This window comes from Pseudorca crassidens, chromosome 7, assembly GCF_039906515.1.
Source record: "Pseudorca crassidens isolate mPseCra1 chromosome 7, mPseCra1.hap1, whole genome shotgun sequence".
NCBI classification, from domain to species: domain Eukaryota; kingdom Metazoa; phylum Chordata; class Mammalia; order Artiodactyla; family Delphinidae; genus Pseudorca; species Pseudorca crassidens.
Window position 1 is genome coordinate 12,604,167 of NC_090302.1, and position 19,681 is coordinate 12,623,847.

General features: G+C 44.8%; 1 protein-coding gene across 4 annotated transcripts in view; it reads right to left on the reverse strand.

The window, feature by feature from the left end:
- Positions 1 to 19,681, reverse strand: part of MRRF (mitochondrial ribosome recycling factor) — a 91,092-nt gene that overhangs the window by 48,194 nt on the left and 23,217 nt on the right. For all 4 annotated transcript variants that reach the window (XM_067743405.1, XM_067743407.1, XM_067743406.1 and 1 more), the window contains exon 5: positions 19,014 to 19,105. In XM_067743405.1, coding sequence (XP_067599506.1) covers positions 19,014 to 19,105 — 92 coding nt within the window. The remainder of the gene's footprint in view (positions 1 to 19,013; positions 19,106 to 19,681) is intronic.

Genomic DNA, 19,681 nt, shown 5'->3' on the forward strand with positions numbered 1-19,681 from the left:
CAGAGGTAATATTCTAAGGAAATGGAGAGGGGAGTGCAGTGGCGGGGGGCGGGGGCGGGGTGGGGGGAGGAGGGGGAGGGGACACCAGGCACAGGAAGGGCTGAGAAGAAGAGAGGCGTCTCTGCATGGTGGTTCCGGGTGTTGAGCTGAACGTATCCAAATTACAAGATCAGAAGCAGTCAGGATGATGGAAAGGCACTGGTTCTGAAGTCAAGACAGACATTTTATTCCTGTATCTATCACTCAGAAGCTGACTATCCTTGGGCAAGCTAATTAATCTCTCTCAGCCCCAGTTTCTTCATCTCTAAAATGAAGATAATAGAAACACCTTACAGGGTGATTGGGAGATGCACACACAACATTATATAAAGTACCAACAATAAAGATAGCAGCATATAGTAGCCTTGAATAAATCTGATCGTGTTTATGAATGTTTTAATCAAACACACTTAATTACTTCCTCATGAAACAACGAAGGCACATCTGTTTTAGAAAAGAAACATACTATATTATGGAAATATTTTAATTCCTTTCCAAACCAGTGATTAATACATCTGATCGTCTCCATCTCGCATTCACAGGGTTCTGTGAGTACAGGCTAGCTGTATTCCAGGCTCTGGTCTCAGCCGGTTGGTTCTGAGCACCGGCTCTGCACTTGGCATGCATTCACTCATCAAGCACTGGCTGAGGCCCCGGGGTTCCCTGCCAGATCCCGGGCTGGGCTGAGGAGCACCAGAGACGAGGCGGGCCTGGTCCAACTTCTCCAGAGGCTCAGTCCAGCAGGGTAGACAAACTTGTCAACCTCTACTTTGGAAGAGCACGACTGCTGCTAGGACGGATGGACAGGCCTTCTGCAGGAGGAGCATGCAGAGAGTACAGCTCATTCTGTCTCAAGGTTTGGCAAATGCCCCAGAGACGCACAGTAACTCATCAGCTGCAGAAGAAAGGAAAGGGCACTCCAGGCAGAAGCACAGTGGGAGATGTAACGGCAGGAAGGCATGAGCCTGAAAGAGGTGCATCAGGGTCAAATTTGTTCTGTGGACCTGGAGTTTTCAAATTCTTCTTTAGCCACAAAACCCTGGCTTCAAAGAAAAGCAAGGCAGAGGCCCCATTTATAAAATGGATAAAAAGCTCTTTCCGTTAATGAGGGGAAGGGCACTAGGGGAGGGGATGGTACTCCATCCTACCCTGATGCCCCTCCACTTCTGCACCTGCCACTTACTGGCTCAGTGACCTTAAGCAAGCAATTTAAACTCTCTGCACCTTGGTCCTTTCATCTGGAAATAGAAACTGAAAATAAACAAACAAAACCCCCAGCATCCACCTTTCAGAGACCTTGTGAGGATTAGGTGAGATGATATATGGAAAGTACACAGTACAAAGCCTGATAGAAACAATCAGAAAACGTAAGCTGCCTTTGCTGCTATTGTTGTTTATGTTTTGGCAACTATGAGGCATCTTCAAATAATGAACAGTTTATTCATGGAAGTTTTTATCAACAGAGAGATGACAGGGCAAACAATCTGTGCTCCAGCAAGATGACTTTTTGAGATCTGACTAGTAATTTAACATCTTGTGCACATTTAAAAATCCAAATGTTCCCAGCATATAGCCATGAATTTTTCTCTTTCTGGTATTCATTCATTCGCTTAGTTTGTAGTTTCCTTCAGCAGCTATTTACTGGGCACCTATTGCATTCCAGCCACTATGTCAGAGTGAGTTTACAGTCTGGCATGGAAGGCAGTCATAAAACACATGCACAATTAATCAATAAGTTACAGTGGTAAGAAGCATAATAAAGACATGTTGAGCTCTATGAAAATAAGCAGGGGAAAGGAGGCTGAGCAAGCTCTCCTGTGGGACTCCAGAAGAAAGTGTGAATATATTTAAGTTAAGGGATATTCAGGTTAAGATGAAGAGGAGTGGAGAAGCTAGGGAAGATCATTCCCACTAGAAGGAATGGCCCGTGTAAAACAAAGGCCTTTTTCCAGGTAAAGTTCTGGGGGAACTGAAGAAAGGCAGTGTGGCTGCAGCACAGAAAGCTGAGAAAGACTGTGCCCAGTGAGGAGGCCGGCAGGGCTGGCAAGGGCGAGACTAGTACGCAGGCCCTTCAGTGCCGTATTCAGGCTTAGCAGATCCACTGATGGATGAATGGACACATAAATGGGGTAGGTACACACAGCGGACTACGATTCCGCCTAAAAAGGCAGGAAGTTCCGGTACACGCTACATCACGGATAGACCTTGAAAAGATTATGCTAAGTGAAATAAGCTAGAATCAAAAGGACAAATATTATAGGATTCTGCTTATATGACGTACCTGGTATAGTCAAAGTCATGGAGACAGAAAGTAAAATAGCGATTATCCCGGACCTGGGGGATCGGGGAATGGGAAGTTGTTGTTTAATGGCTACAGAGTTACTGTTTTGCAAGACGAAAAGAGTTCTGGAGATTGGCTGCACAACAATGTGAATGTACTTAATACCACTGAAGCGTACATTTAAAAATAACTGAGGGCGCAGTTATTCCCTGGTGGCGCAGTGGTTGAGAGTCCACCTGCCGATGCAGGGGACACGGGTTTGTGCCCTGGTCCGGGAAGATCCCACATGCCGTGGAGCGGCTGGGCCCGAGAGCCACGGCCACTGAGCCTGCGCGTCCGGAGCCTGTGCTCCGCAACGGGAGAGGCCACAACAGTGAGAGGCCCGCGTACTGAAAACAAAAACAAAAACAAAAATAACTGAAATGGTAGATTTTTAATGTATATCTCACCACAATAAAAAGAAAAGAAGGAGAGAAAAAGACTTAGCAGATTGTTTCTAAGAACAACATGGAATATCACAGACGTCTGAGTGAGGCAGAGGAAACGTGATCAGACTTGTATTTTGTGCAGAAACCAATGTACAAACCAGATCTAAGGGTATGGCGAAAGTCTGCCCAGAAGCCTCTAGGCCCACGGATGGGGAGCTCAGGGCCTAGCCTGTAGTGGCTTCTCGGCTGGATGACGAAGACAGTAGCTTTTTCCGCCAGGGTCAGAGAGCCTCCCCGCATAAGGCAGGGGTTTTGGCTGAGCTGGGAGGGTCACACTTTGTTTGTACAAACTCCATCAGGCGAGTCTTCCAGTAACATCCTGGATGGGGGCTTCCTGAAAAATTCCTTGAGCATGTTCCCATGAACAATAAGCCGAGGGGCATGCCCCTCTGGTAACTCACAAAGCAGAGAGTCCCCCTCAACTGAAATGATACTTCCTATGGTTTCAACGAGAACGGGACATGTGCAAAGCCATTCATCAGGTGTCCATCAGAGGAAGCTACGCTCAGCGTGGCAACTGCAGTAAAAACCAGTTACTGGGCTGGCCAAAAAGTCTGGTTGGGTTTTCGTTAACATCTTACAGAAAAACCCAAACGAACTTTTTGGCCTGCCCAATATAATATGTCAGACTTCAAAAGGATCTTTGGTCACTTAAAGGGGACTTAAAAAGGCAGAAAGGACACATGTTAGAGCCAGGAAGACCTAAGCTGGCATCTCTGCTCTGCCACTTGTTAGCTTCAGACCCGTGAGCGCGCTGTTCAACTTCTTCTGACTCAGTCTCCTCGTGTGTAAAATAGAAGAATATTACCAAGAGGGCGGAAGCAAGGATTCAATGAAATGATGGTGGCAAGGGCTCGGCACATGGCCAGTGTGTATGCACTGCAGCAGCCCAATACGGGGTGGCCACTTTCCTTACTACAGAATCTCCAAGGCTGGGGGACGACAGGATGCGAGCGTTCGGGGAGAAGGCAGTCAAAACGGATTCAGTCACTAGGAACTTAGGCTACTGAGTGGCTGGTGGGCAGCGAGGGGCAGAACGGGAAGAGCGAGGGCGGGCATGGGGGCCACGGGAGGCAGGAGGCTGAGGGAGAAGGGTGCCCCACTTCCAGGGAACAAACAGCCTGTGGAAGCGCATCTCTGACAGCTCCACCAAGAGAAAGCCTGCTGCCCGCCTCCGCAATGGGCTGCTGGGAGACTCCCCGCCAACAGCGCATTGGCCTGCAATCAGCAGCAGACACATGCCCTGCTTTATTGTTTGCTGGTGGGCGCTGCCCAATGCCTTGGGGCCGCTGGCCCCGAAGGAAATGTTTTTGTTTGTGTAGCCCAGCCAGACTTCCTATGCTCCTAGGGACACAATTCTCCCTCCCCTCTTTCCTCACCAGCCCCCGTCCCCACCCTACCCCACCCCCCCAGCTCACCAGCCTGTCTTACATGTCTCATAAAGACACGAGATGTCCTTCTAGCCCAAAGGAAATCACACACACACTTTGGAAGGACTTGTACCATCAGCAGTACCTTCGGTTTTCTCTGGGGACACAAGTGGGCACCTGCTTTCAAAGGCCTGTCCTGTGAATGAGGCCTGGCTAAACCAGACATGCCATCCTGAAATACAGCCCAGCATGATGGAAAGAGAGACGAGGTTGAGGTCAGGGGTCACAGCTCCACATTCCCAGCTGGGTGACCTTGATGAAGTCACTCACGTTCTCCTTCCCTGTCACCACAGAAGGCTGGAAACCCAAGTCCAGGGATATGTGGAGGTAACTCTTACCTCAGCTCTCGTATACAGGACAAAGAGCACAGGTTTGGCGGTCAAGGTAGACTTGACTTCCACTCCCAGCTCTGCCACTTAGAGGCTGGGTAACTGTGGACAATTAACTTATCCTCCCTAGATCACAAAGAAGGGTGTTTACTGAAGTGTTTAGGAGAACAGTCTCTGAAGCTAGACTGCCAGGGTTTGAGGCCCAGATCTATCATTGCTTAGACGTATGGCCCTGGGCAAGTACTTTTGCCTCTATGCCTCAGTGTTCCCATCTGTCAAATGTGTATAATACCACTAAGTTAATGGGATTGTTGTAAGGATTAAAAGAGTTACTAAATGTGCCGGTCATGGTGACCTGCTCAAGAAACACTATCTGTTATTGTTTGCTCACCTGTAAATGGGGGCGGGGGGAGTAATAAAAATGTTACCTTTCTTCTTCCACAGTTAGTGTTAACAGCGAATGACAGATGATGGTTAAAGAATTCTGCATGTGTAGGTACTGACTATTTTAAAAGCTGTCAATCAGATCAGTAATAAAAATAATAGTGAAGTCTCCCACTAGAGAGAGAGAGCAGAGCAGAGTGGCTACAGGCCCAGGCTCTGAGAAAGACGCCTGTCCTTCCCCTTACTAACCGTGTAACACTGGGCACAAAGAACTCCCCTCCCCTGTGACTCAGCGTCTTCATCTGTAAATAGGGGTAATGACATACCTACCTCAAAAGATTGCTATGAATATAGCAGTTAGTATACAAATAGCACCTGGAGCAGCAGTGGGCACACTGACTGCATTACTGTCCTTACTACGCGCTAGCTCCTGTCTCAGGGTCTAGGGATACAGCAATGAACCAAACTGACGACGCTCCACCTACTCACATTCTTTTTTTTTGTTTCACAAACACACACTGTATTTTATTTTAACAAGAGATAAATAAACTGGCCTAGTCACATTCTAGTGAAGGAGAGAAAGAGTACACGTAAGTCTATAAACCGACACATAAGTGCTATGAAGAAAATAAAGCAAGATAGGGAGAGAAGGAGGAAACATTATGATCGCAGCAAGGACCCACGGATAACTGCCTAGTCCTCTAGCCCCAGTGCCATCTGCTCCCCTTCAATCAGAATAACAATGACTAACATTTGCAGAGCTGTTCCCACATGCCAAGCTCTGAGATGACGCACACTTTGTGCATTAGCTGAGTGAACCTTCACATCATTCCTATGACATTAGTGGTCTTATTACCTGGTGTTTGCAGATTAGGAAAGGGAGGCTCAGACAGATCAAGTAATCTGCCCAAGGCCACACAAGTTCCTGGTAGACCTGGGATCTGAGCCCAGTGCAGCCTGATTCGTGAATTCCAGGTCTCCCTGCTGGTGCTAGACAAATCTAAGCAGCTAATCTTACTAGCTGCGGTGGCGTGGAGAGCACTGCTCGTTCACTAAGGCCTGCTTAGACACACAGTTCACTGCTACTCCGCCGGCTCCCCTACAAGTCTAAGCACAGCGGGGAGAAAGGAGAAAGCGAGTCCCTACAGGTGGGCAGTAGAACAGTGAGCTGATCTCCAGCGGCCAACTGCCAGGTTCTGTAAGTAGGTGCAGGACACAAAGGGTGACAACAGAAGAGGGGTGGGGGGAGGAGGAGTCTGTCCTTTTGGGCGCAGCTTCTGCACAGGTGTTGATGGCAACTTTCTCCGCAGCCCACGCTCCGCTCTTGCTTCCTGATTGCACTTTCTTGTGTGTTTCAAACAGAACATCTGTGCAGGGAGGGGGCCCCCATTCCACACACTTGGGACCTGAATAGTAGGAAGCTCTCCTAAAAAGCCACAGGCTGGGTGAAGAGAAAGCAGCCATCCTAAAACTGCAGGGAGGCTTGCCAGGCTTGGAAGTCGAGAGAAACAATGTACCGTGCTGGAAGTCCTCCAGCAGAATGAATGAATGAACGGCCCTGGAAAGCAGCGATGGCGAACAGGCAGCGGGCATGAAAAGGGCTGGAAAAGCAGCTACAGTTGCTCAAATGCAGCTGGTGGCTGCCCCAGCCCAAATGAGGTCATTAGGCGGTCTCCTCTGATTTTTTTTTCTTTCACCATCACTAAAGGTTTATATGTATGTGACTTATGGAAGAAAAGGGTACTATCGATATTTCCTAGAATGTGCACCTTATACACACCATCCCTGGTACGAGATCCACAAAGCAATACAGCAGCTAGACAAAGAGGCCACCGAGCTAGAAGGAGGGAGGCTCCAGGTCAGCAGCCTGTAAAGCAGTGTGATAGTGTGGCAGGAACATGGCTTTGGAAACAGATTCAATTTGAATAATGACTCCTCTGCTTACTAATCTGTGACTCTGAACAAAGTACTTAACTTTCTGAACCCCAGTTTCCTCATCTGTATTATACCCATCTCAAAACGGTACTTCTCTGCAGGCACAAAAACAATGAGATCGCCATGAAAAGATGTACAGAAGGTTCTGTTAAGGCAAAAAAAGCAAGTTGTGGCCCTGCAGATACTTAATCCCGTTTATGTAAACTAAATATGTAGGGGTGTGTGTGTGTGTCTGTGTGTGTGTGTGTGTGTGTGTGTGTGTGTGGTGTGTGTGTATGTGTGTGTATGCATCTTTTCAAATCTGGAAGGATATATATTAAACTTACCAACAGTTACTTCTGGGAAGAATATTTGGGGAACAATAAAATAACTTTTTATTTTTCTGTAGGATTTGAATTTTTGCAATAAATGTGTATTATTTTTATAATTAAAGAGATGAAAATCATATATCTGATAAGAGTCTAGTATCCAGAACATATAAAGATCTCCTACACCTCGACAACAAAAGTACAAACAACCCAATTTAAAAACTGCGTGAAGGACTTGAATAGATATTTTTCTAAAGATGTACAAGTGGCAAACAAGCACATGAAAAGATACTCAACATCATTAACATTAGGGAAATGCAAGTCAAAACTACAATGAGATACCACTTCATACCCACTAGCATGGTAATAATAATAACAATAACAGTAACAACAATAAGTACTGGCAAGGAGATGGGGAAATTAGAATCCTTAAATATTACTGGTAGGAATGTAAAATGTGTGGTCCCTGTGAAAAAGTTTGGCAGATCCTCAGAAAGTCAGACTTATCACATGACCCAGCAATTCCACTTGTATGTCTATACCCAAGAGAACCGAAAGCATGTTCACAGCAGCATTATACGTAATAGCCAAAAAGTGGAAACACCTCAAATATTCATCAGCTTATGAAAGGATAAAGAAAATGTGGCATATCCACACAATGCAATATTATGTGGCAATAAAAAGGAATGAAGCACTGACACATGCTACAACATGGATGATCCTTGAAAATACTAGGCTCAGTGAAAAAAGCCAGTCACAAAAGACCACATACTGTGTGATCCCATTCATGTGAACTGTTAATAGGGAAATCTATAGAGGCAGAAAGCAGACTAGTAGTTGACTCGAGCAATCCCTAGGAGGGTGATTTGGGGTGAAGTGCGGAGTGACTGCTAGTAGGTTCAGGATGTCTTTGTGGGGTGATGAAAAATGTCCTAAAACTGAACGTGGTGATGGTTGCACAACTCTGAATATACTAAAAACCTTTGTACTATACACTTTAAATGGGTGAATTATATCTCAATAAAGCTACTGAAAGATGCCATATGCCCATCTGGTTCTCGTCATTGAACAGTACTTGTCTCCTAGGTGGAAAGCTTGATGGCAGGCAGCATGTCTCGATCTTCTCACCTGTGGGATGGCGGTGACTGCTTCCCCATAACAGTTAACAATCACCATGCAGAAGAGGTCACGCGAACACTCAGCAACAAGTTAACTTGATAAGGAAGACTTTAAAAATAACACTATTTCTCATTCAGTGAATTTCTTTCCTTTCTTCACTGGTATCAGACCTGCATCACGGTCTAAAGGCTCTCCTTGTCTACTGCCGCTCCCTCTCCCCCTTATCCTCCACAAGAGTTTCTCCCAATAACTTTTCAGAAAAGCAAATATTGCTACTACCGCATTTTACAGATGAGGAAACCGAGACTCAGAGCGTTGAAGTAACTAGCCTAAGGTCACACAACTCATTTCACTGGTTCTCTTATTCAAGTTGTTCTGACTGTAAGCCTGGCTCCTCCAGGTGTCAATTCCAGCTCTCCCTGGCTGCACAGCAGCTACCCCTCCCTGTTTAAGTCAGCCTGGGGACCCTACACCCTGCCGTATCAGCTGCTCGCCCTAGAAAAACCTGGTCGTCATCCATGAGAGACCATACATCAGCCTGTGCTATGAAAATACACCTGTGAAAGAGAATCCAGCCTAGGAGAACCACAACCCAGGGCTTTTAACTGTAATCTGGTGAAACTGCCTGGTCCGATCCCAAGGAGAATTCTCCTCCATGCTGTCACCTTGGAACAAAGTCTGAGGGCAGGAGCCTGGCCTAGGCATAAGGTCTATGATCACTAACAACGCCTGAAGGAAAAGTGGGAGCCAATGATGGCAATTATCCCACAATTGTGAGGCCTTGGGGAGCAGTTCAGTGTCAAGCTGAACTGCTGACACTGGGCTGAGGGTGAGAAGAGCCACGGTCCCTTGGCCTTTCCAGAAATACTACGCAAATCTCACACCACAGGCAGGACTAGTCAGCGGATTTGCTTCTTTGGGATATACCTTCCAGGAGGTCTTGGTCACCACAATTCATATTCAAAGAACAAACCAAGTACTCATTAACAAACAAACTACAGCGTTCCTGAGCAACTTAAATTCCAAGATAATTACAACATAATGACTCAAGTCCTCCCACCCCTAAAAATGGAGGAAAAGACAGGAAAAAAAAATGAACATGGGGCTGGGGGAGGGGGCTAGTGAGGAAAAGAGGGAAAGAGAGTGTTAAGGACTGAAAGAGCAGTCAGCAAACAGAAAGAAAATATCGTTGGTTTTACTCCCAAATAATCAGAAAAAGAATGTTTCCAAGAACTCCTTAACCAGGAGAATTAGATAATAACAAATACTGTAAGAAAAAGGAATTAAAGTTTATGACACACCAGGCCTCACACTAGGAGTATCACATATAATATCCCATTATTCTTCAAAAAAATCATAGAAATAACGCCCATTTTACAGATAAGGAGGCTGAAGCTTCCAGAAGTTAATGACTTGCCCAAGGTCACTATAGTGAGCACATTCCCCAGGCCACTGTCAGCCAATGGCCACCCGTGGCACAGGGACTCCTCTGACGGGCAATCTTCGCTCAGGAACGCACCATCAGCCCGGCTGACCTTCTCAGAAATGCACTGCAATGTGAGGTGTCTTCTACCCAGTCCTCCTCTTTTCCTTTCTTCACCAGTGGCAGACCTGCACCCTGTCTCTTTCACAGGCCTTTCTGCCCATAAATCTCTTGCACATCTAATTCTGTCCTGGCATCTGTTTTCAGAGGACCCAAGCTGATATACCCAGAGAATGAGAGAACAGGGATTTGAACCTAGGTCTGTCTAGCCCCAAAGCCTTTGTGCTTTCCTCTGCTACCCAGAGATTAACTGATAAATAAATCATGCTGCTAAATCCAATGATCAATCCTTAGACCTTCTCCTCCTTGACCGATCGGCGATATCTGGTGTAGCTGATGAGTCCTTCCCCTTTAAAACAATTCCTTTGTTTCCAGGACGCCACACTCTCCTAGTTCTCTGGCCACTTATTCTCAGTCTCTCTTGCTGGTTCCTCCTTATCACCCTAACCGATAAACCTTGATGTGGACTGTCCAAGGCTCAGTCCCCAAACCCTTCTCTTCATTATCGGTATTTACTCTCTAAAATAATCTCATCTAATTTCATGGCTTCTTCTACATGTTCACGCTTCCCAGATTTCTCTCTTGAGCCCACACCTGTCACCAGAACTCTAAACTTACATACCTAGCAGCCTACTTGACCTCTCCACTTGGATGTCTAGTAGAATCTCAGAATAAATATGGACAAAACCTGCTCTTCCCTCACACCCAGCCTGCCCTCCCACATCTGCCCTAGCTCAGTAAATGGCAACGCCATCCTTCCAGTTGCTCAGGCCAAAAAACCTTGAAGTCATCTTTGAGTTCCTTCTTCCTAAATTTACAACCAATCTGTCAGCAAATCCTGGCAGCTTTTCCTTTAAAATGTATCCAGAATCTTGACCACTTCTAACCAACACCATTACCACACTAGTCCAGGCACCATACCTAGATTACTACAATAGCTCCTCACCAGTCCCTGCTTTCACCCTCGCCTTCCTACAGTATAATTCTCAAAATAGAAGGCAGAATGACCCTTTCAAAACCTAAATCAGATCATATCCCTCCCTAGCTCAAAATCCTCCAGTGACTTCACATTTCACTCCAAGTAGAAGCCAAAGTCCTTATGAGGGTCTATTAGGACTATGATGGTTAATTTTATATGTCACAAGTGTGCCCAGATATTTGATAAAACATTATTCTGGGTGCTTCTATGAGGGTGTTTTTGGATGAGTTGAACATTTAAATCAATAGACTGAGTAAAGCAGGCTGCCCTCCCTGATATAGGTGGGCCTCATTCAATCGGTTGAAGGCCTGCATTAAAACAAAAATTATAGGGAATTCCCCTGAATAAGAAGGAATTCCTCCTGCCTGACTGCCTTCAAGCTGGAGCAATGGTTTTTCCCTGCCTTCGACTCAAACTGAAACATCGGCACTTCCTGGGTCTCAAGCCTCCTGGCCTTTGGACTGGAACTACACCATCGGTTCTCCTGGTTCTCAGGCACTTCAGGCTCAGATCAGACCCACACCATCAGCTCTCCTGAGTCCCCAGTTTGTCTCCCAAGACGGCAGATCTTGGGACTTGTCAGCCTCCATATTCACATGAGCCAATTCTTTATAATAAGTCTCTTTACACACACACACACACACACACACACACCCCTACATACATCTATCTACATATATGTATGTATACACGTGTGTGGGTGTATGGAGAGATATATACCCTGTTGGTTCTTTTTCTCTGGAGAACACTGACTAATAGAAAGACTTTACATGGTATTGGCCTCTCCATTTCACTCTGGCCTCATCTCCTATTTCTCTCCCCTCCCTTGTTCTGCTACAGACACATGAGTGCTCTCACTATTCCCTGAACACCCTAGGTGGACTCTCACCTCAGGGCTTCTGCACTTGCTGCTTCCTCTGCCTTAGTGCTGAATACAAGCCTCGTCTGCTCTCTCATGTCCGCAGTTCTCTGCTCAGTTATCACCTTCCCCCGAAGCCTGCCATGAACACACTACTTAAAACTACACCAACTCACTAGCCCCATCTATGACATCCTTTATTTTTTTTCACTGCCTTATTTTTCTCCACATAGAGAAAAATATGGCCAGCTGACACACACACTGCCTGTGTGTGTTACTGTCCATTTCCCCAGTGGAAGTTCCACAAAGGCAGAGGCTTTGTCTAGCTTATTCACTGCTGTGTCCTCCATGTCTAGAACTATGCCTGACACATAGTAGGTGCTAATAAATATCTGCTGAATAAATTTACAAATACCCTAGAAGTTTCACATTTCAGCATAAAAACTTTATATTCCCATAAACGCAGTTAGGTGGTCACCTGGGGCCAGAGGACTTGCAAAGGGTCATGGGGAACTTTCAGGACGACCGAACTGGTCTATAACGTGACTGAGATGGTGGTTACAGTCAAGATATATATTTGACCTATATTTGTCAAAATTCATCATCATGTACACTTGAAATGGGTTCATTTTTTGTATGTAAGTTACACCTCAATAAAGTTAAAAAAAAATACTTTATATTCCAGAGTGCTTCTCACACCAGAAAGTGGCCCATAAACTTACTTCAGGTTATGCATCCTGATTTGAGCTTTGGCCATTTATGCTCCACACGCTTCGGGTTGGTATATAATTAAATTTTAAAATACCAATTACTGCCCCTTATTACAAAAAGAAAAAGTGCTCTCAGAGGTCCATAGACGTTAAGAATAGACTTTGATGTCAAGCAGACCCATATTTAAATCCTGCACAACTCTATCGTTATTAGCTTAATGAACCTGAACAAGTTATTTAACCTCTCTCAGGCTTACTTAGCTCATGTATAAAAAATAGGGAATAACAGAATGACTTAAATAATATAGCATAAGGCCTAGAATATAGTTTGCACTCAGTAAGTAGTCACTTTGCTTAATATTATTATTGCCATGCAGTGAGCCAGGAAGGCCCTTCAAATATCAATGGGGTTTCATAAGAGAGTGACGTCAAGTTTGGCTCTGAGGACCACTGGAGGGGTCACTCGGGTGCGTTGCGGATGGTTGTCTGGCCCTGAAGTGTCCATGTCTCCAAGAAGCTCAGCAATATGCAGCACACTGGTGCAAACAAGCACTGAGACAATCAAGGAACAAAAGCTACACCAAGGCCCCCCACATTCCATTCACTTCTTCCACAGTTACAGTCCCGCCTCTACCACTTCCCACTCCCAGCAGAAGAACAGGAAGATCCTTAGGAGATCATTATGACACTGTTAGTAAAAGAGAAAAAATTTTAAATGACCAAGATATTCAACAATTGAGAACGATTTAATGTTATATGTAACACGCAAGCACTACGTATCCCTTAAAAAGAGTAAGGAAGAACTCTCCTCAGAGAGAGCAATGACACATTAAGTTAAAAAAAAGGAACTGCAGGGACTTCCCTGGTGGCACTGTGGTTAAGAATCTGCCTGCCAATGCAGGGGACACGGGTTCGAGCCCTGGTCCGGGAAGACCCCACATGCCGTGGAGCAACTAAGCCCGCGCGCCACAACTACTGAGCCTGCGCTCTAGAGCCCGCGAGCCACAACTACTGAGCCCACGTGCCGCAACTACTGAAGCCCAGGCGCTTAGAGCCCATGCTCCGCAACAAGAGAAGCCACTGCAATGAGAAGCCCATGCACCACAACGAAGAGTAACCCCCGTTCACTGTAACTAGAAGAAAGCCTGCGTGCAGCAACGAAGACCCAACACAGCCAAAAATAAATAAATAAATAAGTTTTTAAAAAAAGGAAAGAAAAGCAACTGCATAAGAGTGCGTGTAATATAATCCCATACCATTATAAGAAAGATGGAGAAGGAGATTTACACGTCTGAAGTTGAACAGAAAAAAAATCTGGAAAATCACGGTGCTAAAAGTAGTGCCCTATGGAGAACAGGATGGAGGTACTTGTTTATTTAATCCTACTTAAAGCAAAACCAACGCAGACACTGACAAGAAATAATGAAAGAGGAGGACAATCCAGGAAGGATGTAGCTTCGTGGGGGGAATGAGTCAATCTTAAGCACTTTCATTTCTTCGGTGAAATCATGATTCCTCACAGCTTTCTTTAAAGCCAGACATGAACTCAGTGTTCTCAAACCAAAGCACCCTCATTCTACTTCGTGTGGTTTTCTCATCAATATTTGGTAAAACAGTTAAGTAAGGGAGTATTTGTTTGTTTGTTTGGGGCACAATGAAGATGTGAATGGGGTGGGGCCTCTGATCAAAATAAACTGCTCAAAACGTTTCAGGGTCCCTGATTAAGAAGTGGAAGACTGATACACCAGAAAAAGCTGCTATCCGGAGAAAAGAACAGGGAAAAAGGCAGTAAATAAGACCTGAGTTCCGTCGTGCTTCTGCCCCTTGGTAGCCCTATGACAGCGGGCACTGACTCCTGGGAGCTTCAGGTCTTCCGTTAGGCAAGTGGGCACAAGAGCAGTCTCCCAACTTCAGAGCGGTGGTGTGAGAATTCAGGGAGAAACCCTCAAGCATTCAGCACAGTACCTCCAGGCATTACACCTGTAGTGCAGGTGGTTTATAAATAGGACCCAGAACTTGATTACATAAATAAGAAAGAAAAATAGAAGAAACTATTTCAGTGAATCTTGATTAACAGGAATGTTCAAAGAATCCGTCCAGTTGACGGACGGCTCTAAACGGAAGAACACTGGCCAGAGAAGAAAACAAAAGCTATACACAGTGTCACTGCGGACGAATGTAACCCAGAGCCTGTAAGGTCCAATGTCATTTTACTGAGGACAGCCAGGAGAAAAACTTGCACACAGCCACACACACAGCTGGATTCGCAGAGGCTCTGAAAAGAAGGCTTGGTGATATGCACCACCCAGGCTCCAAGTTTGACCTGTTATGGCTTTAGGATTTATTCTCCGCCTACCTCCCAAAATGATCAGAGGCAGATTACAGGAAGAGTCACGTACTCAGTAGACTCATTTAAATAAGAATATAAGAATCAGAGGAGTGTGATGAGGGTGAGGTACCAGGTGAGATCTGTTGCAGCTGAAAATACAACTTAGCTCTGGGCAGCATCCAGAGTGAAGGCAAAAAAGCAAACTTGCAGACTATCCTCAGGCAGAGGAAGAATCACAATCAACCAGGGAAGGTAAATTTTTTTTTTTTAAGATGTTGGGGGTAGGAGTTTATTAATTAATTTATTTATTTTTGCTGTGTTGGGTCTTCGTTTCTGTGCGAGGGCTTTCTCTAGTTGTGGCAAGCGGGGGCCACTCTTCATCGCGGTGCGCGGGCCTCTCACTATCTCGGCCTCTCTTGTTGCGGAGCACAGGCTCCAGACGCGCAGGCTCAGTAGTTGTGGCTCACGGGCCCAGTTGCTCCGCGGCATGTGGGATCCTCCCAGACCAGGGCTCGAACCCATGTCCCCTGCATTAGCAGGCAGATTCTCAACCACTGCGCCACCAGGGAAGCCCAGGAAAGGTAAATTTTTATAGAACTAAACTTGAAATTTTAGCATCAGAAACTGATCATGGGAATTTATGCTTCTGATTCCCTCCCACCTCCCAAACTCCCACCATAAGCTTTAGTGTGTTATTTTCCTCCTTGCAGCTTTGCCAATTACCAGCTGTGTGACCTGGAGCCAATGCCTCACCTCTTGGAATCTCAGTTTCCCCATCCTTTGAAGGGAGGGATGCGCCTATCTATTTATGAAAAGGAACGAAGGAACATTCGCTAGCATTAACTGGGTGCTTGCTAAACATCAAAAGCTTTGTGCACATTATCTCACTGAAATCTCCCAATAACTATATAAGGCCAGTCCCATAAATATTTTACAGAAGAGCTCTCTGAGATTCAGAGAGGTAGAGACAGTTGCCATTGTCACACAGCTAAAAAGCAGAAGAGTCAGAACTCAGTTTCATGCTTTTGTGATACAAGGCACAAATTTAACCGTTAGACTTTTCCACTTTTCCTGTATATGTCAAGCACCTAACAGTTCCTGGCACGTAGTAGGTACTCAACATATCAGTCCCCGTTCTCACTCCTTCCTTTTCTCCTAAAGTAAAATTATGTATATATGGAAAAATTTATGTCTACTGAAATAATATTAGTATCTTACATTTATATAGCTTCTTTCCTCTAAGGAGATCACGCTACTTAATCTATTTTCTCTGCTAATCTCACCAAAGCTCTAGCTATCATTATGTGTTATTTCATTTATTTTACAAATAAGGAGCTAGAAGGCAGCAAGCTGTTAGGGTGACGTGCCCAGAGTCAGATGGAAGTTACTGCCAAAACCAAATAAAAACCTTGGTCCCCTTTACATCTAAATCAGCCTTTATCCTCTCACATGACACAGCCTCCATAATAAAGAACAGATCATTCATTTTTTATCTGGAAAACTACCAAACGTATAATTCAGTGAGGGGCCTCATGACCTTACCACCTTGTCAAAGGAAAGAAAGTATATAAAAAATGAGGTTTGCAGGAGCAGACGGTTTTGGTCCGTCAACTTTCTCTTGGATTACGCCCATTAACCAACATAAAATAATGCAAAATATAATGTAACAGATCCCCGTGTCTTTGGAAATTCAAGTTAAACGCACTGATCTTTCAAACTTATATACAATGCACAAGGGCAATCATTAACTCGTGTGGGGCTGCAGAGGTGCACATTATATCAACGAGCTCTTTGAAAGAAACACATGATCTACAATGGGCCACTCTAAGAAGAATCCAAGTCAGCAACGAGCATTTAGTGGCATAAATTCACAGCATCACGGCATTCTGGAGCTCCAGAAGGGACCTGGCAGACCACTGAGAACAACCCCTCCATCCTGTGCATCAGGAACCCAAGGCTCAGGGAGGTTAAGTGACTTTTCCAAGATTTCACAGACAGGAGAGCAAGAAGGAAAAGATAAAGCTGCTGACTACTAGCCATTCCACTTGCAAGTCTTGCTTCTGATGTCCATGAGTACACTTGGCACTTTCCAGAATTACCCATCTATATAGAGAGTGCAGGAGAAAGAGCCTGGACTTGGTAACAGAAAAACTCAGGATTCAAATCCTGACTGCTACTAACTGGCCACGTGATCTTCAGCAAGTCTCTTAACTTCTCTGAATTTCAATATTTTCATCTATAAACTATGGGTAAGAGTAAACTCCACAAGTAAGCTGCCAGTAATATAAACAAGGGGCCCGGCACAGCCTTGAATTCCACAAAGGCAAACATCAGGTCCACGTACGTCCCCAGCGCCCAGCACAGAGGCTGGAACATTACACATCTGTAGAAAATTTGCCAAGCAAATCAATGAACTAACCAAGCAAACAGGTACTGGACTTGAACTCAGGTTTATTTGCTTCTTAAACACTAGGTTATATTGCTCCCAATTAACATGATTTCAAAGCAGAGTGTTGATTCTGACTTACAGAGTACCGAGTACACAATGGAATAAGGAGGCCATTTTCTGGCCATAAAGCAAGAAACAAGTTCAGTGGGAAAGTTCCTAGACTCTCAGTGTTGGTACTAATTCTTGTTGCTAGCATGGGTACATCATGAGGCGTTAGAATCAACTAAACCTGGGTTTAGGTCTCAGCTTCAGCATAAGCTGTGTGACCTCAGAGATATTACTTTACCTCTCTGAGCCTAAATTTCCACACCTGGGGAAAAACCTACTTCACAGAGATTGCGTGACAAATGAGGCAATCTATATAAAGGAATACAGGATGAAGTATGGCACACAATGACTCAACAAGTGTCACACTCCACTTCTCTTCTAGTTATTTGGAAGCTTCATTCGTTCATTTCACTTAGGTCTCTGCTCCAACGTCACTTCCTTCCTGAACCTTCCTGCCTACAATAAAACCCCCAACTCTCTCTATCCCCTTAGCCTGCTGATTTTTCTTCATAGTCCTTATCATCACCTGACATTACATTACATATTTATTTGTTTTTCTTTTTGCTGTGCCTACTCGACAATAAAGAAAGCCCTGGGAGGATGGGGACTTCTTGTTGTTTGTTTACTGCACTATCTCAACAACTAGGAAAGGGCCTGGCATGTAGTTAGTGCTTAATAAATATTTGTTGAGTGACTGAATGAATGAATTCAACACTTATATTTGGGACTTGCTAGATGTGAGGCACTGTGTAGGAACAGGGGTTTGGAAACAACTAAGAAATGAAATTACAGAAGGAGAAACTGATTCTGCCTGCTATGGAATCTGAGAAGATTTATATCTCACCTGGACTACTGCAGTGGCCTCCCGACTGTGCGCCCTGCGTCTGCCCTGTCTCCCTACATTCCACTTGTTAATTGGAAGCCAGAGAGACCTCCGAAAAGTCAACATCAGATCATATCACTCCTCTGCTTAAGTGCTTCCAATGGCTTCCCACTACAATGAGAGCACAGCCCACACCCCTCACCACGGCCTGTAACGCCTGAAGCACCTCCTCTCACCAGCCCATCACCCCCAGCCCCACTCTTTCCCTCCCTCACTGAGTTTCAGACGCAAGGGCTTTCTCTTCATCAAATATACTAAGGTCTTATCATTTCTTTTTAAATTTAAAAATAAACATACATTTTATGCATTTGAAACTCTAAGTTCTATATATTTACGTAATTAACAATATTCTGTTCTTACGCCTAAAATTCTTCAACAAGTGAGGATTAATGGGAAAATGACTCTTCTAGGAACTTGGGTTAGAGATTACAAGTGTCGGGAATCTTTCGGACTCAGGGCCTTTGGGCTATCTGTTCACTCTGCCTGGAAAGCTCTTCCCCTAGGCTGGCTCTTCCTCATTATTCAACTGTCAGTAAAAATGTGACTTCCCTTAGAGTCCTACCCAGCTAAAGCTGTCCCTGCCACCATCACTCTCATCAGGGCACCCTCTACTGGATCACATTGCCTTTTCTTTCCTCACAGCATTTCATTATTTGGAATGACTTTCTCTATGTGTCCTATCTTCCCAATCAGAATGTAAAATACATGAGGACAAGAACTTTGTCAGATTCACTGCTGCATCTGAATAAGTAAACCGGATCTCAAAAGATGCTGGAGTCTGCCAAGATGAGACGTACAGGTAAAGTACCCTATCGGTCTAACAGGATCATGGCGTGTTGGTTTCCTTCCAAAGACAACTGCCCCATTACGTCAAAATACGTGAATTTCAGCCAGACGTACTTGGGAATGGGTACCCGAATTAGCGTCTCTTCCACTTCTGGGTTCAGATTCATTCCACTTTCTCTTATAGCCTTGATAGCTGCAGCTGTACACTGAAAACCAGATCAAAAGGTAAACAGAATTAGTAAATAATTATTACCAGATGCAAGCCCTCCATCGATAACTGGCAACCCATCTTGGCAGAACATGGAAACATTTAGTTCTGTTACCAGTAAGATCAGGAAGTTACATTGGTGTAGAGTGCTTTGATCAAGCTGAATAGCAAACTATGTCCACTCCTGGTACTAGTGTACTGCGGGAGGGAAAAAGCAAAGAGAAAGAAAAAAGAAAAAGAAAACAGCTCTGCTTCTTTGAAAAGATTTCAATGGTTTGAGGCAACACAAATCAAAACCACAATAAATCCTCAAGGGAGGAGGGCTGATCTGTGCAAAGACTGGTGTAAAGGCAGCTGAAAGATTTTATACATTAAAAATTCCAGTTGACATTTTACACTCAAAATATACCAGTGCCGATTTGAAATGAGTAAATAAATTTAACTCATTCGCATCTATGCTCACACCAACCTCACTCATGTTTTGGCATGAGCAATGAATCTCTGCTGGTGTGTGCACCAAGAAAGGTAGCGTGAAAGATCTCAGCTCAAACCCCAGCTCTGCTAACCATGTGAC